This window comes from Podarcis liolepis (assembly GCF_965112155.1).
Source record: "Podarcis liolepis genome assembly, chromosome: 9".
Lineage (NCBI taxonomy): Eukaryota > Metazoa > Chordata > Lepidosauria > Squamata > Lacertidae > Podarcis > Podarcis liolepis.
Window position 1 is genome coordinate 15,337,915 of NC_139564.1, and position 24,500 is coordinate 15,362,414.

The 24,500-nt window shown below is 45.9% G+C and overlaps 1 protein-coding gene across 6 annotated transcripts in view; it reads left to right on the plus strand.

Moving 5' to 3' along the window:
* The window catches only part of PTPN13 (protein tyrosine phosphatase non-receptor type 13), a 161,852-nt gene that overhangs the window by 54,791 nt on the left and 82,561 nt on the right, over window positions 1-24,500 (plus strand). For all 6 annotated transcript variants that reach the window (XM_083520397.1, XM_083520399.1, XM_083520398.1 and 3 more), the window contains exons 3-6: window positions 14,494-14,663; window positions 16,814-16,879; window positions 19,701-19,886; window positions 23,736-23,829. In XM_083520397.1, the coding sequence (XP_083376523.1) occupies window positions 14,494-14,663; window positions 16,814-16,879; window positions 19,701-19,886; window positions 23,736-23,829 (516 nt within the window). The remainder of the gene's footprint in view (window positions 1-14,493; window positions 14,664-16,813; window positions 16,880-19,700; window positions 19,887-23,735; window positions 23,830-24,500) is intronic.

Here is a 24,500-nt window from a genome sequence, read left to right on the forward strand (position 1 = left end):
TTCAGGACCAGGGAGTCCCCCACACCAGCCCGCCCCCTGTCCCTTGTCTGAAGAAGCCCCAAGAGAGCATCTCACCACCCTAGGCTAAGACCCCCTGTTCCCAAGATTTCCAGCAGGTTTCATTAGAATACTATCATTATTTATTATATTTAATAATAACGAGGAGGAGGATGGAGATAATTCCTCAGATGTTTATGTGAGAGTGCCCTCGAGCTAGCAGAGCGCTTGCTTAATACCAGCTTCTAAGATCGAAGCGATAACAACAAAGTCACTTCTTGCTCTGGCTAGGATTCCCAGGCAACACTCCTAGACAATGGGATCACAGATACTCGGTGTATAACTATTAGAACATGGCTTCTAGCCCAGTATTGATGATGTACATCATGTTGTAGTAATCTTTCCATTCCCCCCCCCCCCCGAGCCGAGGAACAGAATATTGTGAACTTGTTGCTCCTGACTTAGAAAGCAATCTTTAAAAGACTGTCCTAATGCATGGAAGATAGAGGTGTGTATGTGTGTGTGTGTGTGAATTGTGTGTTTGGTGTTTATGTAGCCCCAGCCACTTTTGGGTCAGGCCCCGGCCACTGCTGGAAGGTGGCCCCTGAGTGCTTTCCACTAAGGCATGGGTAGGCAAACTAAGGCCCGGGGGCCAGATCCGGCCCAATCCCTTCTAAATCCGGCCCTCGGACGGTCCAGGAATCAGCATGTTTTTACATGAGTAGAATGTGTGCTTTTATTTAAAATGCATCTCTGGGTTATTTGTGGAGCATAGGAATTCATTTTGCCCCCCCCCAATATAGTCCACCCCCCCCCCAGAAGGTCTGAGGGACAGTGGACCGGCCCCCTGCTGAAAAAGTTTGCTGACCCCTGCACTAAGGTAATCCAACCCTCAACCCCCCCCCCCCGCTGTAAGAATGACATTCCTAAATTAATAGTCCTTGGTTTTTATAAGCAACAAAAGTAGATTAGGAGTTGTGGTCTCCTATGGTCAGGCATTGGATGTTGCTCAGCCTGGGTAGCTCAGTTGGTTAAGAGCATGAGGTTGCAGGTTTGATCCCCACATGGGACAGCTGCATATTCCTGCAGTGGGTAGACGATCCTCAGGGTCCCTTCCAACTCTATGATTCTACTCCTTATGTTGTCTTGATAATCTGGCCTCCATGATGTTATCTGTGAAAGGGAGCAATTAATGCACTGACTTACAGGATAGTTGTGTAGTTCAGTGCTTATCACGATGCAAAACCCAACAGCATTTGGGGTGACGTTGAAACTTGAAATTGAAGGGGAGCCAACCGAACATGCCTCCTTGCTTACATCAGTACAGTCATACCTCATGTTACGTTTGCTTCAGGTTGCGCGTTTTCAGGTTGCGTCCCGCAGCGACCTGGAAGTACCGGAAAGGGTTACTTCCGGGTTTCGCCGCTCGCACATGCGCAGACACGCAAAATGATGTCACGTGCATGCACAGAAGCGGCGAATCGCGACCCGCGCATGCTCAGACGCGGGTTGTGTTCTTTTCAGGTTGCAAACAGGCCTCCGGAACGGATCCCGTTCGCGACCAGAGGTACCACTGTACATGGAGGGGACTAGATGACAGCTCAGTTTTAAACCACATTGCGCGCAGAGAGTTCAGGGTTCGATTCCAGCATTGTCAGCTAAAGGGTCTCTGGTGGAAGGATTCCTGCCAAAGACGTTATAAGACCACTGCCAGTCAAGAGCAAACAGTGCTAAGCTCAGTGAACCAGTGGTCTGACTCGATTCAAGGCAGCCTCTTACGTTCAAGAAACATTTATAAGAACGCCAGAATTGCTTTGCTTAATAAGATCAGAGGTTCATCAAGCTAAAAATGCTGTCTCCAGCAGTTTGCCAGCCACATGTGCCTAAAAGCTCGTAAGCATTACGGACCTGTGGTTTGTCTCTTGCGCTTGGTAACAGGTGAGACCTGCAGCAAAGTGTTGCAGTATGGAGTGCTCCCCTTCTCTCTTCTTGGGATATATCATTCCGCCCCTGGAATTCTGTTTTTAAACTCCTTGACAGTCGGTCAGCATTCTGTACCCATTGCACTTGGCTCTTTCCCCCCTGAAGCCCTTTTGTACGCAGACTTCCCCTGAAATCTTCAGATTTGTGTGTGGAAGGTACCATTCCATCTACATAAGGAGTCTCACTCAGAGTTCACAGTTACTTGAATAGGATGCTGACTCTGAGTGCAGAGGCTACGATTTTGGGCGTTGATCGGCTTTGTCCTTTGTCAGCTCCAAAGTTATCTCAGCCGCTGATGACCACTGCAACATGAGAAATGTGGATTCTAAGATGGTTCATCTGCAGGAGGCACACGAGGTCCCCTTGGCAGGGATGCAAATCAAGCCGTTTAACACAGTTTTCCATGCCCTAATTCATAGCATTAGTCTCTGGGCAGGGAGGGAAAGGCCGGCAATTTTTAACCTCCATTTCAACATCAAAATATATGCCAGGCTAATCTGCACAAAGATGCCTATCCTGGGCCAGTCCTATTATTCCACCTGTTTAATTACCTGCATTAGCACTTGTCATTCAGAGGGTGTGTGCTGTGTCTTGTAGTCTTCTGTTGCATGCAGACGCATGCTGCATCTTGTACGCTTATACTGCATGAGGTCAGAAATAACAGGTCTTTCCAGTGATGTTTCTTTTATGTGTTATGGGCATCGGTGTATGTAGAAGAGCAGGTCTTTCCTTTATTTTGTTCCTCTGAAAAGTCAGTTAGGTGTTGCCTCTTTAAACAGGATAGCTTACCAAAACTGCAGAAGGCAACTCTTAATGGAGCCTTTCTGCCCTTACCGTTTATAGTGGCATTGTTGCTGTTTGATCTTAAGTTTTTAAGAGCGATTTTGCAGCTCCTTTGGTCATATGGCGCTGTTGTTGGAGAGTTGAGTGTGGGGTTTTCCCTTCCACGCTAATAGCAGGTAGTGCTTCACTTGAGAACATTTCTGTGGCTGTCATGTTCCTTAAGTACCCTCCTGTTCCTCCAGCTAGGAAATGCCTGGAGTTATGAATGAGGGATATTCCTTCCATGGCTTAAAAAAAAAAAGATTTAATGCCTAGTATTCCAGAATTCTAATTTTGTGGGCATATAGGAGATTTGAAGAGGAATTACCGTACTTTTCCGTGTATAAGACTATGTTTTTTTCCTTAGAAATCAAGCTAAAAACATGGGGCCGTCTTATACATAGGGTGGACGTTGATTGGTTGCTGTTGTGGCTGTCAGCTGCTATTGTGCGTGTCATTGGTTGCTGCGTCAATGGGTGTTGTTGATTGGCTGACGCTGCGGCAATTGGGCGGGCAACTGGCAGCTTCTGCCGGTGAGGGAACAGACAGGAGGCAGATTTTGCGATTCGTGAGGGAGAGCAATTTTCGGCTCTCCCCCCCCCCCCCAAGAAAAGTCCAAGAACCCTCGGTAATCCTCTCCCAAAAACGCTGAACAACTCTGTTCAATCCTCCACAAAAAAGCTCAACAATTTTGTGCCATCTCCCCCCATTTTCTTAAATTTCACTCCCCCAAAATGGGGGCGTCTTACACATGGGGGCGTCTTGTAGACAAAAGTACGGGGTGTGGCTGCCTGAGCTGTGGCGAACCTGGTAATTGTGACGAAATTTTGTCAGTCTTGTTGCGTGAACATGTACAAGTGCCAACCAACCTCACACAACTCTGTGCCCGTGACGTGTCGGGAGATTCACTGAATCAGTAAATATTCACGGTGCCGCTTATGCATTCATGACACCGTGACAGGTGGATGGGAGGTGCCGACTCATGTAAGGAAAGGGAGTGCTCTTGCCTTGTCCAGGACTCATATTGCGAAACAGGGAGGTTCTGTACAAACTGTCAAGTCCTAGTTCGGGAACGTAAGAATAATAAAGACAACTCAATCCATCCTTTACAATTATCGGGCTTACCTAGCAACATAAAACCTTTGAATATGTTCCAGTTGACCTCTTGTACTCACTACCAGTAACCCAGTAATTGCAAACTTGTGTAGGTGAACGCATATGTATGTATAAGAAACCTAAATGAGTTGTAGCGATCATAGCATGGTGGTGGGAGCTTCCATATTTAAGTGGAAGGTTACAGTGCAGGGCTCCCTACTCCTGAAAATTAAAGAAATCAGAGGCCCTAGGAAGATAGTGGACCATCTTTTTATTTACAGTGGTACCTCGGGTTCAGAACTTAATTTGTTCTGGAGGTCCGTTCTTATCCTGAAACTGTTCTTAACCTGAAGCACCACTTTAGCTAATGGGGCCTCCCGCTGCTGCCACGCCGCCAGAGCACGATTTCTGTTCTCATCCTGAAGCAAAGTTCTTAACCTGAGGTAATATTTCTGGGTTAGCGGAGTCTGTAACCTGAAGCGTATGTAACCTGAAGCATCTGTAACCCGAGGTACCACTGTATTACTTTTCCCTCTTAGGAGCACCAGAAAGCATGCAAAATTACTCCTCCATTGTGTTTTTCACAACAACCCTATGAGGTAGGTTAGGCTTCATTGCTGAGTAAGGATTTGGGTCTGGGTCTGTCCAGGACTTGTCTGACATTCTGACCACTATACCAGTGGTTCCCAACTGTTTGTTTGTTTTTTTTAAAAAATGATATTTATTAAAAATTTAAAAGTTACAGAAGAAAAAAAGAAATAACAATAAAGTAGAAAAAAATAACAAAACACATAAAACATATAAAAACCATACAATAATACAGCAAAAAAAAAAACCAGACAAAAAAGAAGCTAAAAAAACACATCCAATATTCCATGTCTTTGCCTTTTTGCCTTTCCTTAACTTATTTCATCAACCTCCTCACACCTCCCTTTTTTTGTATTCTAGTTCAATTCACTATTTCAGCAAGTTCTTCCCATCTTTCTCAATTTTGATTCTATAGTTTTAACGATCTAACCTTATTTTTTTTTCAATTTAACCCAATATCAATCAACTTTTACTTAATTCTTTATTGCATTTCTACTAAAACCATGTTAATTCATCCCCGCATCCTTCTAACACTCATTAATTTTACAATGTTTCTGTAAGTATACTTTAATTTTTTTCCAATCTTCTTCCACCGACTCTTCTCCCTGGTCTCGAATTCTGCCAGTCATTTCCGCCAGTTCCATATAGTCCATCAGTGGTTTCGCTCCTTCCTCCTGGGCCGTGTTCAGAAAGTGGTGGTGGGGGATGAGTGTTCAGACCCTTGGGCCCTCACTTGTGGGGTGCCTCAGGGTTCCGTCCTCTCCCCCATGCTTTTTAACATCTATATGAAGCCGCTGGGAGAGATCATCAGGGGGTTTGGACTGGGTGTCCATCAATATGCAGATGATACCCAGCTCTACCTCTCTTTCAAATCAGAACAGTGAAGGCGGTGAAGGTCCTGTGTGAGTGCCTGGAGGCGGTTGGAGGATGGATGGCGGCTAATGGATTGAAGTTGAATCCTGACAAGACAGAAGTACTGTTTTTGGCGGACAGGGGGCAGGCTGGTGTGGAGGACTCCCTGGTCCTGAATAGGGTAACTGTGCCCCTGAAGGACCAGGTGCGTAGCCTGAGAGTCATTTTGGACTCACAGCTGTCCATGGAGGCGCAGATCAATTCTGTATCCAGGGCAGCTGTCTACCAACTCCACCTGGTACACAGGCTGAGACCCTACCTGCCCGCGGACTGTCTCGCCAGAGTGGTGCATGCTCTAGTTATCTCCCGCTTGGACTACTGCAATGCGCTCTACGTGGGGCTACCTTTGAAGGTGACTCGGAAACTACAGCTAATCCAGAATGCGGCAGCTAGACTGGTGACTGGGGGCGGCCGCTGAGACCACATAACACCGGTCTTGAAAGACCTACATTGGCTCCCAGTACGTTTCCGAGCACAATTCAAAGTGCTGGTGTTGACCTTTAAAGCCCTAAACGGCTTCGGCCCAGTGTACCTGAAGGAGCGTCTCCACCCCCATCGTTCTGCCCGGACGCTGAGGTCCAGCGCCGAGGGCCTTCTGGCGGTTCCCTCATTGCGAGAAGCAAAGCTACAGGGAACCAGGCAGAGGGCCTTTTTGGTAGTGGCGCCCGCCCTGTGGAACGCCCTCCCATCAGATGTCAAAGCGATAAACAACTACCTGACGTTCAGAAGACATCTTAAGGCAGCCCTGTTCAGGGAAGTTTTTAATGTATGATATTTTAGTGTTTTTGGGTTTCTATGGAAGCCGCCCAGAGTAGCTGGGGAAACCCAGCCAGATGGGCGGGGTACAAATAATAAATTATTATTATTATTATTATTATTATTATTATTATTATTATTATTTATTATCAACTTCATCTGCCATTCTTCCCTGGTAGGTAGATCTTGTGTCTTCCAGTATTTCGCAATGAGTATTCTTGCTGCTGTTGTAGCATACATAAAGAAAGTTCTATCTTTCTTTGACACCAATTGGCCGACCATGCCCAGGAGAAAGGCCTCTGGTTTCTTCAGAAAGGTATATTTATATACCTTTTTCATTTCATTATAGATCATCTCCCAGAATGCCTTAATCTTTGGGCATGTCCACCAAAGGTGAAAGAATGTACCTTCAGTTTCATTACCAGTGGTTCCCAACTGTTGTCCCAACATGAGCACATGACACACTGGTTTCGTTACCAGTGGTTCCCAACTGGTTTCATTTCCAGTGGTTCCCAACTGTTGTCCCCACCCCCAAAGACCTCTTGAAAATTGCGAAGGGTCTTGGCAGAATTCCTTTTCTCCATGTTGTAGCAATCACAATGCACAGTGCTAAATGCTGGGTGGTTTTTAATTGCATTTTTGTTATGTTGTGCTTTTGGAGTACATAGTTGCTTTTGTTTCTGTCTTTGTTTTTGTTTCTGTTACGTGTTTTTACATTGTGACTTTATGTTGTAAACGCCCTGAGACCTGTGGGTATAGGGCCGCATACAAATTTAAGCAATGATAGTAGTAATAATACAACGTAGGAAATTAAAGGAGCAAGAAAAATGCAGTTAAAAATGAGTGCGAACATTACATGCAGTGGATGTGCTGTCTCTCATCTTCAACCACAAACCCACAGACCTGCCGTGGACCACCTGAATGGAGCTCACAGACCACTGGTGGACCACAGTTTGAGAACTGCTGCGCAACAACCCCATGCTGGCCCACGCAAATGCACATCCTGGCAACCTGTTTGTTGTGGTGGAGTAGATCTGTACATGTAGAGTGATGCCATGCTTCTAATATAAAAGAGGGAGCAGGCCACCAGCACCCAAAGCATGAATATCCAGGCCAGGTGCTGGGACCACCCATCGCCCACCCTGTCCTGTCCACATGGCTGAGTGGGTTGATTGTGGGTTCACAGTGCCCACAGGCTGCATGTCTGGCATTGTAGTGTGTGTTCCCCGGAAAGCAAAAAAGATGACTCTGTCAAGATATTACAAGCAGAGATTTTCGGAATATGCCCACTGTTTTATATGGGTGGCCACAGGTTATTTTAGCAGAGGTATGCTCGTTGTTGTTTAGTTGTGTCCAACTCTTCGTGACCCCATGGACCAGGGCACGCCAGGCACTCCTGTCTTCCACTGCCTCCCACAGTTTGGTCAAACTCATGTTGGTAGCTTCGAGAACACTGTCCAACCATTTCATCCTCTGTCATCCCCTTCTCCTTCTGCCCTCCATCTTTCCCAACATCAGGGTCTTTTCCAGGGAGTCTTCTCATGAGGTGGCCAAAGTATTGGAGCCTCAGCTTCAGGATCTGTCCTTCCAGTGAGCACTCAGGGCTGATTTCCTTCAGAATGGATAGGTTTGATCTTCTTGCAGTCCATGGGACTCTCAAGAGTCTCCTCCAGCACCATAATTCAAAAGCATCAATTCTTCAGCGACCAGCCTTCTTTATGGTCCAGCTCTCACTTCCATACATCACTACTGGGAAAACCATAGCTTTAACTATACGGACCTTTGTTGGCAAGGTAATGTCTCTGCTTTTTAGTAACTGAGGTATGCTCAGTTACTGTTTAATTGTGTTTTCATCTGACCCTTTTTCTATAAATTTTAAAGCACCCTCACAACAACCTGCGAGGTAGGCTAGGCTGAGAGCAACTGACTCTAAATCACCCAGTTCACTTTTTCTTTGGGTTGGGGCTGGCTGAGAAGCTTAAGCAAGAGCATACTGTCTCACTGCTATGCTGTCATTGAGTTGACACAGAGAGAGGCAAGGGGAATGTCTTTGCACCAGTAGCGTGATCAAAATAATTCTGGGTTTTCTTGAATTGTGAAATGGTTGCCTTTTCATGGCACATGCAAACAGATTGCAAGAAATCATCTGTTTTTTGTTTTGTGCCATTGCCTTGTTTGCCGGAATAATGAGGCTGCATTGCCTTCGTAAATATACGCTTTAAAAAAACCAAACAAACAAACTTAGTTGTCTTCTGGCACTGCTTATTAAAACTCACAAGGCTTCTGTGAACAGGCTGCATAGCTCTAGAATTAGCTCACCGATCTGGTAGCTAATTGCTGAAAATGACACACAACTGACCAAGGGCCATACAAAAACAAAAAACAAAAATTCCAGTGGTCCTGGAAAGAAGATTAAAATTCCCTTTCGCTGGAAGAACTCCTGCATTTTGAGGATGGAGAGAGCAGGGAGATTTAGCAGCAACAAGACTTTGGAGCAGAGAGACAGTGGAGTCACTTGAGAGCAACTGTGCAGAGACAGAAACAGGAGTGACTTTTTGGGGGTGGGGTGGGGAGGTATTTTAAAAAGCACAACTCAACTTAAAAATCACTTTATACATGGACACACTGCATCAAAGGACTTCTGAGTGGGAGGACCCAAATGGCAAACCACTTTGTTTTCCTCCCTTGTCGCTGCGTAGGATGCAACGGTACAAGGTATTTAGAAGGGGAACAACAGGAGGCTCTCAGGGCATATTATAAAGCAACTTCCTTTGTTTAATTGACATTTAGCTGAGTTAAGGAGTGCACAGCCCTGTCTTCAGTCTTCGACAAGGGACAGAGCAGTGGGTGGTTTTGCCTAGACGAGATCTGGGGCAAGGCTCAGTCCAGGGCGAGAGGCCAGGAAGTGTAGGAGGCAAATGAAGACTAGGCAAGCATGCGAGAAGAGGACCCAGGAGCATAGGCCATTGACATGGCTGCCTGCCAGCTATTCCTTTGTTAGGAATGCTTACTTGGCTGATGAAAGCCGATTGTTGGGACGTGGTCTCCTGATATCCAGAGATCTCTCTTCAGGGCTTTAAAAGAGAGCCACCCCCACCATGAACTAAGGAGAAGAATAGGATGGTGACTTAACGGGTCGCCAAAAATGTGTCATCTGGAAAGAGGGCACAGATTTGCCTAAACATTGCATACCTGAAGTTCTGTGACTAGAGATGGACATTTAAAAATAATTGCTGTGATTTAAATAAGAATATACAACACGTCTCGCCTTAATGAGGAGGTCTGTGACCAGGTCTGCTGTTTGGCTGATAACTTTTGGTGGGTAACCTCCAACGCCCTGCTCACTTGCTCCTACAGTTCTTTGGCTTTAAACTAGACTAGGACTGAACAGTGTTTCCGTGCACTGCTCTGGTTCGCCAGAAGCGGCTTGGTCATGCTAGCCGCACGACCCGGAAGCTGTCTGCGGACAAACGCCGGCTCCCTCGGCCTATAGAGCGAGATGAGCACGCAGCCCCAGAGTTGTCCACGACTGGACCTAATGGTCAGGGGTCCCTTTACCTTTACCTTAGGACTGAACAGCCTTTCAAAGAGAGGTCCGTCCCCTGTAACAGATGACACATGGGACCGCTTAGGAAGGGGCAGGCGAAGAAAACATTACTTTTCATTTTTAAATTGGGCAGAAAGGCAGAGGGGAGAGCAGAGGGTTAGTTGAAGGTCCCTTGAGGGTTCAGAGCCTCTCTTTGACTGCTCAGGACGGGTTAAAAAAAACCCCAGATGTAGGGGTCAGACACCCAACAACACCATGCACAAATAAATAAAGGAATAAATCTAAGGGCTTGTTCACACTTACTTTCCCTCTGTCCTTGCTGACCCTGGAATTTATCCCTTTCCCTGAGGAAGTGAGAAATCACGCAACAATATTCTAGGCTGCATTGGATGGGCTCCAAAGGTGGAATGTGTAACCCACACTGGAAGAGTGGCAGACGCAATTGATGGATTACATGGAACTGGCTGAAATGTCTGGCAGAATCCGAGATTTGGGAGAAGAAACAGTGGAAGAGGACTGGAAAAAAATTAAGGACTATTTACAAAAACACTATAAGCTGTATGAATGTTAAGAATTTGCACGATTTGGAAACTTTAGCTTCAGCAATTAGATTTGGTGAACAGGAAACTAAGTTATAAGTAAGAAAAAGTTGAAATTTAAAGTAATATTATTTTTAATTTAAGGTATAAGTAATTGATAAAAAGTACTTTAAATCTAGAAATATAATATTTGAAAGGTACAAAGTAAGGTATGAAACAAGGTAATAATTTGCTGATATCTTTATTGTAAAGAACGCAGGATGAGGGAGATGTGGGGAAGTCCAGTTGGCTATGTAAAATTTTTTTCGAAAGTTGGATTTCTTCTTTCTTCTTTCTCTTTTTCTTTTACTTCTTTTCTATATTTCTTATATTCTGTGTATATCTCTGACTTTGTATCTGAAAAATGTAATAAAAATATTTTTTTAAAAAAAACAAAGGTGGAATGTGTAGCTGCCACAGCAGGGGTACTAAATTAATTGTTCGTAGAGAATTCACAGCCGGGTTTGGTACAGGAGAGGGTTGTAGCTCCATGGATAGAGCTTTGATGCAAAGGGTTCCTGGTCCAAATCCTGGCATCTCCCGGTAGTGCTGGGGGGAAATCTTACCGGAAATGCTGGCGAGCCACTGCCAGCCAATAACATGCTCCAGGGGTCTGAATTTGTAAAAAGCGGCTTTCTGTGTTCATAAAATCCTTAGCACAAACCAGGCAGGTCAGTAGCCAAGAAAGGTTTGTTGACTGTTTTACCTACAGCCACTTCCTGATTCATTTTGCAGGGGCCGGTGGAGGGCTGGTCCTGGTCAGAGCAGGGCACATTTAGAACCACAGCGAGAGAAATGCAGTTTGGTCCATGTGTTCTGGAGTATTATCATCAGGTGTGCCCAGAAGGGACGTGAGAGAGATAAGAAGCCAAAGAAGGGTTGCATAGAAAGAGACAGGGCTGTTTCCATAGATCAATAATCTTAGCGTCTATCAAGAAAGTGGTTGAGAATTGCACGTTTCAGTGCTTCCCCATACCTGAAGCAGAATGGGGTGCAGCTGTCTACATAAGTTGATGAGCACATGACACATTTGATTGATGCCACACACCAAAATCTTCCTGTATGTGAAAAAGTAGCATGCTATGTCTTATGGTTCTAGCCTAGTCTTCTCCTGGTGAAGTTCATTTTCTGCTTTCAGGGAGGCCTGTACCACTGGGAGCTAGTGTGGTGTAGTGGTTAAGAGCGGTAGTCTTGTAATCTGGGGAACCGGGTTCGCGTCTCCGCTCCTCCACATGCAGCTGCTGGGTGATCTTGGGCCAGTCACACTTCTTTGAAGTCTCTCAGCCCCACTCACCTCACAGAGTGTTTGTTGTGGGGGAGGAAGGGAAAGGAGATTGTTAGCCGCTTTGAGACTCCTGAAGGGGAGTGAAAGGCAGGGTATCAAATCCAAACTACTCCTCCTCCTCCTCCTCCTCCTCCTCCTCTTCTTCTTCTTCTTCTTCTTCCTGTTTTCTGAATGTTGGAACTGTCTTTTTTGTGACTATCCATGCATTCTCTCTTGGAGCCTGTGAGTGAAGAAGGGAGAAAAAGTTAGTTTTCATACTTGATTTTCTACCTCCCCACTCACATTTTCGCAGTAATGTTGCTTTTGTGCTTGCTTCTCAAGAAATTTGGCAAGCAGTTGCATTTGTCTGTGTGTTTGGCTGAATTCAGTTTGGCAAATTTAGCAGGCTACCCCAGAAGAAGAAGAAAAACCCATCTTCTTATTTTCTTTTTGCCGTGGTTGGATTCAGATTAAAGTCTATTCTGCAGCTCTAGTTTGATCTTCAAGTTATTGCCTTCCAATATTTTTTTGCAAGCATTGGCCTTGTGTACCTTTTCTTCTGGGCCAGCTTTCAGTGGCCTCGTGCGCTGCAAATGTTTTGGGGCAGCAACCCTCATCAGCCCCAGCCAGTGTTGCAAATGGTCATGGAGTTGTAGTAAAAAAAAATCTGCATTGAAACCCTAGTTGTAAAGACCTTCACCCTATCATCGCAGTCCTATAGTATGTTTTGGGAAATTGCACACTCAAAATACAGTCGTGCCTTAGATCCTGAATTCTCTGGAACTCAGGACGTTTTGGCTCCCGAACGCTGCAAACCTGGAAGTGATTGTTCTGGTTTGTTCTTTTGGAACCTGAATGTCTAACGGGGCTTCCATGGCTTTTGATTGGCTGCAGGAGCTTCCTGCAGCCAATCAGAAGCCGCGGTTTGGTTTTCAAACGTTTTGGAAGTCGAACGGAATTCCTGAACGGATTCCGTTCGACTTCCAAGGTATGACTGTACAGGGGAAAAAAAACATTAGTTCTTCTGTTAAAGGTGATGTTGGATCCCACTGCACCAAGTATGGCATATGAAACCCCGTCCCTGTAGCTTCTATAGCCAGTTGTCATGTTGCTCTACAACTGCCCACCCTGCCTATTCCAGATCAACAATGGGGCCCCTCTAGACATCTTTTCTTATTGTGCATTTATGATAAGTTTTGCTTGGGATGATGCTACTGCTGGGGCGGTTATATGCTCATGTGCTCTTGTCACTGAGCTTAGCCCTTCTCAGTATCGGTTATTTCTGATGGAAGAATGATACTCCTTAATATATATTTTTTCCTACTGCATGCAACGAACCTCTTCTGAGTTACAAGTTTTGGGGAACTATGATTGACCACTCTGTGTGCAATCTACCACTTGGGTTTATACGTGTCCTCTTCTCCTGTCATCTTATATAATGGGGATTACTCGCAGTTTCTAAAAGTGGATGAAGATGGTGTAAAAATGTCCCACTCACTCCCAAGAGTGGACAAGACAATTTCCACACCCCTAGAGGTGTTGGGTCCTTTAAGACAGGAAGTAACCTCCGCAATAACTAAAAAACACCGCATACTGGCGTGGCTGACGGTTTGGTCAAGTTCTCTACAGAGAAGTTTATTGTTACAAGGCTTGCCATTTCTGGGGATAGAAGGTTTCCTCTCTTAAAAGGTCAAGTGTAGGCTGAATCATCTCAGAGTTTGTTTTTCTTCATGGCAACATTATTCAGGGAGCATGAATGGAAGTTCTTGTGAAGAGGGCAGCACTTTGCCTTCGCCACACAGATTCCCACCAGTACACCAATTAGGTTCTAAGTTTTGCCTTTAAGAATTAGTCCGGACAGGCACCGTTGCAGTAATTTTTAGTTGACGGATTAGTTTTTCAAGCCGAAAAAGGAAACCTGAGGGAGGAAAGGTATTCCAATTTGGAGCGTTCCGCTCTGGCTTTGATGTTTTCTGAGTAATTGCGCACACAAAATGACAGGGAAAGAAACATTAGTTCATCTATTCAAGGTGGCGTTGGGTCCCACTGTACAAAATACAGCATATGAAAATATTTCCTGCCTTCATAGGGTTGGGGAAGGAGAGCTGCGGACTGCTAGCAAAGTCACTCAAAAATGCAGATAAAAAGAAATCCTGTTTTGGGGCTACTGAATCTGAATAAGGTAGCAAACTCCTTTGTGTAACTGGAGAACAGCAAAAACCAGGAGCAGAAGGATGTTAAAACTGTAGGACAAGGATGAGTAGCTGTTGAGCCTGAACCATAGCCATTTGATAAGTGTGCAAGGGTGTGCAGCTGTCAGTCACCTGACATCGCAGTGACATCAGCTGACCCGTTTTTGCCTGTGCTATTTACCTGCCATGCAGGTAAAGGCTCAGCCTAATAACTTAAGATGAGTCCTGTTAGATCAGGACAGTGGCCTGTCTACTCCAGCATCCTTTTTTCACAGTGGTCAAGTGGATGCTTGTGGCCAACCAAAACCTGGGAGCGCTCACAGCACTGGAAGTTCTCCAAAGGGAGTTGCAAGCAAGGTGGAGCACAGCAGCACTTTGCACGCCCCAATGATCAGCTGATTGGCAGTGCATACTGAGGCCCACTTCACAGTGCTTTGCAAGCCCTGGCAATCAGCTGGTCGTTGTTGCTTTCAAAATGTTGTTCACTGGGGCTTTGCAGCTGATATTTGAGTGCCTGCAAACCCCCTTTGAGCCCAGCTGCATCTTACCTGCCCCGGCATCAGGGACAGGGCTGATGGGTGTGGCTTAGCCAAAACGACCTTGCAAGCCAAATAAGGAGGCTAATTAGAGGCACTAATTAGGTCTGTGCACCAGAGGTGCCTTGGGACAAGAATGGTAATTAAATGCATGCATGAAAAGTCCTTTTTTAATACATGTCTGCTATCTTAATTGACACTGGTTCCCTCCTTCCACCAACAGCTGATCCCACTGCTCTGGGATTCATCATTTCCCCATGGTCTCTCCTGCTTCTTCCATCCGGCAGTGTATCCTTCACAGATGAGAATGTTTCCAGCCAAGACCTGCGAGCATTCACAGCACCAGAAGTCCTCCAGAATCAATCGCTGTCGTCTCTTTCTGATGTCGAAAAGGTACTGCGATCAGATCTCTCTTCTGTAGTGTTTTAATGGTGTTTCGTGGGTGGTATGTTGCTTTTATTTATTCACTGATAGCCACCTTTGCTCCAGACTGGAGGAAGGATGGGATATGAAAGTATAAACTAAAGAGATGCATGGTGGGTAGAGTAGAACATGGGTCAGCAACCTAAGGCCCGTGGTCCGGATCAGGCCTTCTAAATCTGGCCCGCGGATGGTCCGGGAATTGCGTGGATTGCCAGCGCACACGTTCTTTCCCTTTCCCTCACAGGGCAGCAGCGGCGCCTCCTCCCTTCCTCCTCCTGGCTTCTCCCTGCCCTGCCTAGAGGAGGAAGGGGGCTGGGCTTTGTTGCTGCCAGCCCCTCTACAGAGCCCTTTCGCATGCCGTTCATCGTCCTGCCGCTCGCAAGACACAGGAGCCACGGTTGGCTGAGTGCCCCCCTCGAGCGGCGCCATTTAAAGCAGCCCCTCTCCGGAGCCCTTTCGCGCGCCACTTATTGTTCCTCCACCGCTGTTAGTTTTTTCAAAATATAGTCCACGACCAGAAAATCAAGTGATTTAAAGGATTTTGACTTAGCTGGTGCGTAGTAGCCAAATCATGGTTTGAACATCACAACTGTACCTCAGGCTTGCATGCTTTCTCCCTGTTCTTTCCTTCCCTCTCCCACTTCCTGCTTTGAGCAAACCACAGTTGGTCATTATTTACAAACTATGGTGTATGCGAGCCATAGTTTTGCCATCAAATTTAGGGTTTGCTCAACCCAGGAAGGTAAGTGGGAGGCGCTGTGGTCTAAACCACAGAGCCTAGGGCTTGCCGATCTGAAGGTCAGCAGTTCAAATCCCCGCGACGGGGTGAGCTCCCGTTGTTCTGTCCCAGCTCCTGCTAACCTAGCAGTTTGAAAGCATGTCAAAGTGCAAGTAGATAAATAGGTACCACTCTGGTGGGAAGGTATACAGTGTTTCTGTGCGCTGCTCTGGTTCGCCAGAAGCAGTTTAGTCATGCTGGCCACATGACCTAGAAAAAACTGTCTGCAGACAAACGTCAGCTCCCTCAGCCAGTAAGACGAGATGAGTGCCGCAACCCCAGAGTGGTCCGCGACTGGACCTAATGGTCAGGGGTCCTTTCCCTTTACCTAAGAGGGAGGATGGTGGGAGTGTGCAAGCCTGAGACATGTTAATGATGAGCAAACCATGATTTGTTCATTTTGTTTTAACAGTCATTATCTGAGGACAAGTAACTAAGGAAATCAGTTTTGTGTCTTCAATTTATTTACCTCTTAATTTTTTCCTCATTTGGGAGTAAAAAAAGGATTCAGGTCAATAACAGAGCATGAAAAAATAATCTTTTAAAGCACATATTATTATTTTAATTAGAAAGCAAGTCCATCTCATAATACTGTGCTGCTAACCACACTGTGTCTTCTAATTACTCTGGCTTTCAATATTTTGCTTTGTTTCGGCTATAGTTCATCAAGAGAGCTTCTGAGTGGGAATCTGTTTTTATTTTCAGCTCCTGTTCCTGAAATCTGAGCATGTTCCACAAAAAGTGCTACAAGCCAAAGCAAATTCCCATTTATGATGACCTCCTGAAATACAATGACAGGGTTGCATGAGCCTCTGGGTTATGACTTCATTCCTAAACCAAAGAAATGATGTACTCGGTGATAAATTTCTGGCAGGCTGCTGGACAGACAAAAGAATGCCTTGTTGGTCACTTGCTAAATTCAAACTAAAAAACAAACAAACCCACAACTGCATTAACTCTATTGTTGCCAGGAATACTCGGCTTTGTAGCTCATTTGAGGGATGTGCAGATTTTGAAATCCACTCCTGCCTTGTAAAAAAACAAAGAGGCAGACATGTTTTAGGAAAAACATCTCTAAGAAATCAGTTGTTAGTTCTGTGTGCTCAGACTAAAGAGTTTTATATATTACTGCCAATTCTCATAAGAAATCACTTTCTGCAGCAGCTGTTTCACATAAAATGCATCTCATGTGGTTATAAGACATCTTGGGGTTTTTCTCAAGTGTCTTGCAAGACTCCATCTTGTATTAACTCCCTCCTTTCTCTTTTCCCCCTGCACATCGCAAGCATAATTAGAAGCCTTTGCTACACCATTAATTCCACACATGTCTCTTGTGTTGCAGATTCACATCTATTCTCTCGGAATGACACTTTATTGGGGAGCTGACTATGATGTCCCGCAAAGCCAGGTGAGTAGTGAAGGGATGTTATTGGGGGCGTAATAATATGTTACCAGGCAACTTCTGTTTGCTTTTCTTGCTGCAAAGTGGTATTGGGAGGAAGCAAACGGCTGGGGAGAAGTAGGAAGCAGAAGGTAGAATGCCTAACCTTTCCTCCATCCCAGCATGTCATGACCACAGATGGGAGGAACTGGTGCCAAATGGGAAGAGTATTACTTTTCTTACTTACGCTACTGCCAATGAACAAACAGAGTAAAATAATAGTCATAGTGTGCAGTGCTAGACAGGGCATGTCATCAGAAGATAACCACCCACTTTGAAAGCCTGAAAGTGAAATACAAAACTCAAAGGCTTTGGTGGCTGGGAAGTCATCCTATCAACCGAGGGTGTACACCCTTGAGTGTGGGTTTCCAACAGAATATACAAGATGATCAACTAGTAATACAGGAAAAAAATGTAAGCAGTTCCCAGCTGTTTGGGTGTTGTCCACTAATTACAAGACTAGGCTGGTTCCAGCTGTCCAGTCAGTTTGCTTCCTTCCTTCTGACTCTCTTCGTATCATGTTTCTGTGTTATGGCCAAGTAGATCCAGACGTACTTAGGTCCAGGTTCACACATCTGCACGCATTTCTGGTTATCTGTAGTGCCAAGTGGTATCTTCCATGTGCAAACGAACCGGTTACTGCAAATGGAACTCTTCCTATTACCTGAAGTCAGCTGGAATGTTGCACTTTGCAGAGGCAGTTCCATTGACTTGCAGCTGAATGGCAGGCAGTGGCAAAACATGTCTGTGAGAACCTGCCCGTTGCTGTTCTTCGGGACAGATGTAGCAACAGTGTTTGGGTCAAGGGAAGAGCCATAGCTCAGTGGCAGCCCACATGCTTTGTGCGGAGTCCCTAGAATCTCCAGTTAAAGGGGTCAAGTAACAGTTGTTAGATGGAGTTGTTGTTGTTTATTGAATTTATATACCTCCCTATACCTGGAGGGCAGTTCACAGAATAAAATCAAAGTATAAAACCACAAATTACATAATCAGAATCAAAACAACAACCCAATCAACCCCCATCCCACCCCACATTTTAAAAGGACATAGGAAGTCAATCAAATCAAAAAGGAACTTTTTTACCTGGCACCTAAAGGTGTATAATGAAGGTTCCAGGCAAACATTCCTGGGGAGAGCATTCCACATATGGGGTGCCACTGCAGAGAAGTCCCTGTTCTTGTGTTGCCAGCCTCTGGACCTCTTGAGGAGGAGGCACACGAAGGAGGGCCTCAGAAGATGATCTCAGGGTCTGGGTAGGTTCATATGGAAAGAGGCAGTCCTCAAGATATTGCAGTCCTGAGCCGTTTAAGGCTTTATAGGTCAAAACCAGGACTTTAAATTGGGCCTGGAAACTAATTGGTAGCCGGTGCAGTCATACTAGGATCGGTGTAATATGCTTAAACCGTCTTGCTCCGGTGAGCAACCTGGCCACTGAATTCTGCACTAGCTGAAGTTTCCGAACCGTCTTCAGAGGCAGCCCTACGTATAACGCATTGCAGTAATCTAACCTTGAGGTTACCAGAGCAAAGACAACAGTAGTTAGGCTATCCCTGTCCAGATAGGGGTTTAGCTGGGCCACCAGCCGAAGCTAATGGAAGGCACTCTGGGCCACTGAGGCCACCTGAGCCTCAAGCGACAGCAAAGGATCCAGGAGTACCCCCAAGCTACAAATCTGTTCCTTCAGAGGAAGTGTAACCCCATCAAGAGCAGGCATTCTCCCACCCATCTGGTCTAGGGAACCACCCACTAACAGTGCCTCAGTCTTATCAGGATTGAGTTTCAGTTTGTTGGCTCTCATCCAGTCCATTACTGAGGCAAGACCAGCACTTCCACTGCCTCACCTGCAGATGTAAAGGAGAAATAGAGCTGAGTGTCATCAGCATACTGCTGACAATGTACTCCAAACCTCCAGATAACGCCAACCAGAGATTTCATGTAGGGATAGGATTGAGCCCTGCGGAACCCCACACTGAAGGTTCCATGGGGCTGAAAAGCATTCCCCAAGCAACACCCTCTGGGAACGACCACCCAAGTAGGACTGGAGCCACCGCAAAGCGGTGCCACCCACCCCTAGTTCAGACAGTTCCTCCAGAAGGTTACCATGGTCAATGGTATCAAAAGCCACTGAGAGGTCGAGAAGAATTAACAGGGACATGTTTCCCTTATCTCTCTCTCGACAGAGATCATCATACAGGGCAACCAAAGCAGTTTCTGTTCCAAAACTGGGCCCAAACCACAACTGAAATGGATCCAGAAAATCAGTTTCTTCCAAAAATGCCTGGATCTGGTCTGTTAGGTTCCATCTGAGACCTTGGAGAGCTGTTGTCAGACAGCACAGATAATACCGGCCTATGTGGACAAATAGAAGGGCAACTTCATATTTTATAGCTTATCAAGAGTAATCACCCCATCTTATTTCAACCATACAGTTGTGGACTTATTTAAACCGTAGAGGTGTGAACTACTAGCTCCTGTTTTTTACTGGTTTACAAAAAATGTTTTCCTAGCAATATAAACAATTTTATCTGCATCGTATTTCCATGACTTGCCTCCATATATTTTTGTGCAATTATTCTTACAGGGCTTAAGATTGCAGTTGTTTTGTTTTGTTTGTGCTTTAACCATTTATATTGTGCTTTTATCCTTGGGAGAGCCACTGCCGGTCAAGTGTGGACTGAGAGTCGGGTCACTCTAAGGCCGATATTGGCATGATCTATTACGAGAGAATGAAAACGAGGAGGAGGCAGATGCTAACCAGGTTTTTCTGCTCTTTTCTTTTCACCACCAGCCCATTAAACTTGGGGATCACTTGAACAGCATACTGCTTAGCATGTGTGAAGACCTTGTTTATGCCCGTGTGTCTGTGCGGACGGTTCTGGACGCTTGCAGTGCTCACATCCGGAACAGCAGCTGTGCCCCTTCCTTCTCATATGTGAAACAGTTGGTGAAACTGGTTCTGGGGAGTTTGTCTGGGGTAAGTGTTTACGAGCATGTTGAGCAACCGTTGAAAGTTGGCAGAGCTACTGTGAAGTCACCTTCCCAGCCTCCCTTAAAGAAACATCCAACAGAGTTTTCAACACAGATCTCAGAGGGCTCGTGAGAGATTTGCAAGGGAGCTAGTGATGGGAGAGCACACACACACACACACACACACACACACACACACACACACACACATTGCTTTGAAAACCATTCCCTTTTTCCGCGAGTACTTACTGAAGGGGTAGAATCTAACCCAAAGTAGGGGAGACTTGCTAGACACAGGAAAGGTATTGAAGACCTGCCTTTAAGATGTGGTTGGGATTGTCTAGAATGGGATCATGGGATTTGTAGTTCTTCCTCCTTCCTTGGTTTAACGACATAAGACCCCATGCTCCACAGCCGTCATTACTTACTGAGGAACATGTTACTGTAAGCTTCAGTGCCATCTTCAGTGCCCCATGTAATGTGCAAATCCTCCTGTTACAAAAACACAGAAATACAACCCTTCTTCTATGTCCCCTTGGCAAAAACTGTGATCCATACTTGAAGGAGACGGTTTTCTCTGCTCTCAGGCCCTCACTTGAGGGGGAGATGATGGGGATGGAAAGCACCCCTGTGTAACGTCTAGGGATCAGTGAGTCTGTCAGCTTTGGTTTCCCTGCTTCCCCCCCCCCCCCCAGTCTTATGTTCAGTTCTCCATATTTCCACATCAGTTTGCATTATTAAAAAAAAAAGTCCACATGAAAATTCATCAAAGTTTAAGTACAAATTTCTCCCCCATGCATATGTTTGTATTCCTAATATATTCATTTTTTCAAAGCAACTTCCCCTAATATAAATGATTTTTAATGTTATTTTCACAAATATATGCATTGTTATGCACACTCTAACCCAGCACATACATTTTTGTACACATTAGTTGGCTGGGAAGTTTGGAGAATTTCAAAAGATGGCTGTGTTTTGGTTCTCATATCATTTCAGGAAGTGCTGATCAGATAGGTCTGCCTTTAAATGCGAACTGCATCAAATTTCTCCTCATCTCATGTCACCTCTACATAGGTTAGCATCCTCCAAGAGTTTGACGGTGAAGCCCTGAAGTGGGAGCCCCCTGCCTTCACACACATGGGGTCCCCTCTCTCTCACTCCCCCTCAAGTACTTCCCTCAGACTTTTCCTTTTAGCTGGCTGGGAGCCAACAGATATTCTAGACTTTCTCCAGAATGGTCATGTTTGCTTTCCTTGGAACTTCCCAGGTTTGCTTCAGATGAGCACGCTCCGAATTTTCAGCTGCTCATTTTAATCAGCTGAAGTCACAGCTGCGACAGGGTGTCTAAGGAGGAAGATCTTTTGCCTTAAATTGAGATGGCCTTTAAGTTACCATATTTTTCGCTCTATAGGACGCACTTTTTCCCCTCTAAAAATTAAGGGGAAATGTGTGTGCGTCCCATGGAGCCAATGCAGGCTCCTTGGCTTCAGCGATAGCAACGTGAAGCCTCCGAAGCACAGAGGGAGCGCTCCCTCTGCGCTCCGGAGGCTTCGCGTTGCTTTCGCTGAAGCCTGGAGAGCAAGAGGGGTCGGTGTGCACGACCCCTCTCGCTGTCCAGGCTTTAGGGATAGCCGCCTGAAGCCTTTGGAGCGCAGCATGAGTTCCCGCTGCGCTCCGGAGGCTTCAGGTTCCTTTTGCTGAAGCCGGGAGAGCAAGACTCTCCTGGCTTCAGCAGAGAGGGAGAGCTGCGCAGCGCCCCCTCAGCCAAGCGGGAGAAGAAATGGAAGGGGCTTTGTTTTTCCTGCCTCTTCGCTGAAGGGGCGCTGAGCAGAGAGGGGGAGGTTTTTTTTTCTTGTTCTCCCCTTCTAAAACAAGGTGCGTCCTATGGTTGGGTGCGTCGTATAGAGCGAAAAATACAGTACTTTTTCTGCACACCTACTCAGCTTAGTTCCAGCCCTGAAGAAAGTCGAGTTGACCCTGATAAGTACCTCATGACTACGCACAACCTAGCAGGCTGAGCATATGGATATCCCTGACAGATTAATGATGCCAAACTACATTAGCCTATATCCTCCTTTGTATGTCTAAATTCTGTCCAGTAAGTCAATTCATTCATCAGGTCTCATAGGCCTGTTATTACTGTGTAACAATGCCTCAGATTTATGCTGGCAAAACTCGCCAAAGATAAACTAGGATAAAATTTGGCCTGCAGCATCTTGCCTTTTTAAATTACGCTGGAGACATGCTGCTGATAGGATCAAATAATTGCACTGCTTACTGTTCTGTTTGCTTAAATGCGGGAGTGACAGACTCGCAAGTGCAGTCAGGGCTCAAACCATGTAGCAAGGAGACATTTAGGGATGTGCGATGTGTGTCATGCAGAATGTTGACAAAAGCTGTGAGTCAACGCAAGATGCAGCTTCCGCAATGTTAGCCCTCTCCTTGGCTCCTGACCAGCACGTCTCGATTTCTGTTGACCAAATAATTACAAGGCGCAAAGGGCTGTGTGTTTTGCCCTGATTACCAGCTTTCCCTGCTTGTTCAGCTGCCTCAGGCCTGCAAGGTCAATTGCAATCTGGTGATTTCGCCTGTGATATTAAGAACATGGGAAGCCAACTTACACTGAGTCAAGCCATTGGTCCATTTAGCTCAGTGTTGTCAACGGGACGCGGGTGGTGCTGTGGGTTAAACCACAGAGCCTAGGACTTGCCGATCAGTAGGTTGGCGGTTCGAATCCCCACGATGGGGTGAGCTCCCATTGCTCGTTCCCGGCTTCTGCCAACCTAGCAGTTCGAAAGCACGTCAAAAGTGCAAGTAGATAAATAGGTACCACTCCGGCGGGAAGGTAAACGGCATTTCCGTGCGCTGTGCTGGTTCGCCAGAAGTGGCTTAGTCATGCTGTCTACATGACCCGGAAGCTGTACGCCGACTCCCTCGGCCAATAAAGCGAGATGAGCGCTGTAACCCCAGAGTCGGCCACGACTGGACCTAATGGTCAGGGGTCCCTTTACCTTTACCTTTACTTCAACACGGACTGGCAGTGGCTTTCTCAGGTTTCAGACGAGGGAGGCCTTTCCCAACCCTGCCTGGAGATGCCAGGAATTGAACCTAGAACCAAGAAATCTCTTTATATTAAGGTCAATGACCAGTACTCAGAAAGAAACTTTGTAAAATATATGCCAAAACAAAGAACCATAGCGATAAAATGTCTGATGACTGCCTCGTGCTATAGATCGTTAGGGATAAGAAGCAGAATGAGTCTTTGATGAGTTTTACATGCATGTAGCACAATAGAGAGCTGGACCATAAAGAAGGCTGATCGCCGAAGAATTGATACTTTTGAATTATGGTGCTGGAGGAGACTTTTGAGAGTCCCATGGACTGCAAGAAGATCAAACCTCTCCATTCTTAAGGAAATCAGCCCTGAGTGCTCACTGGAAGGACAGATCCTGAAGCTGAGGCTTCAATACTTTGGCCACCTCATGAGAAGAGAAGACTCCCTGGAAAATACCCTGATGTTGGGAAAGACGGAGGGCACAAGGAGAAGGGGACGACAGAGGATGAGATGGTTGGACAGTGTTCTCGAAGCTCTCAGCATGAGTTTGACCAAACTGCAGGAGGCAGTGGAAGACAGGAGTGCTTGGCGTGCTCTGGTCCATGGGGCCACGAAGAGTCAGATACGACTAAACAACAACAGCAGCAGCAGCACAATATTCAACCACCCTAGAAGAGCTGGCTGAGTTCTGATCTGAAAGGAACATGGAAGCATATAATGCATAAAATGCTGCAAATATTTTGAAATAATGTGTATAGTTTTTTCAGATCTGCTTGATTGCTTCTTCTTTTTTCTAAACAGGTGGATCAGCTTCCCTGCACAGGGGACAGAAAGGCGCAGACTGACAGGAGCCAGGCCATCCGGGAGAGGCTGAGAGGGAAAGGACTTCCCACAGGTGCGTGTTTAGCAATGAAGGGAGTGTTAATGTCGGGGAAATCCAGAGTGCTTTTTAATCTGCCTTGCAGACAAGTACAACGAAGGAAGCAGAGCTGCTCTTGGTGCTGTGACCAGCTTGACAGGTTTTTGCCCCTGAAAGCAGATTGCTCACCTCACAGCTAGATGCCACAGTGGCACACTGGTGATGTGGCAAAAATCTGAGTGCATGGTGGAAGCTTTGAGGGAAAACCTGAACATGTATCCAAAGTACAGGGGGGGGAGGGGAGGGAGAAAGTTCTGTGGCACAAGTGTAAATCCTTGCACTGATGGAACGAGCGCAATTGAAAACTGTCCCGTAGTTCTGGAGTTGTGGAGAAGCGATTGCATGGCTACTTCAGTACAAGACATGTTCACACATTTTTTTTTGATCAGGGAAGCATCTTGAAGCCAAACTAGATGCAGTGCTAATGTCATGAGTGCAACTAGCATGTCTCGATTATAAAAAGTAAAAAAGCCAATCAGGATAGGAGCTTCAGCGGAGAAGGTAGCTTTTCCCCCTCCCTCCTCAATCCAATTAAGACTCCCCTGGAGCTAATAGTAGCTCAGAGTGGGGCAGGAGGGAACTCAGCTGAATTGTGTTGTTAGGGGAAAGCGGGGGGGGGGGAGAGAATTTCCCCATGGACATGTGTG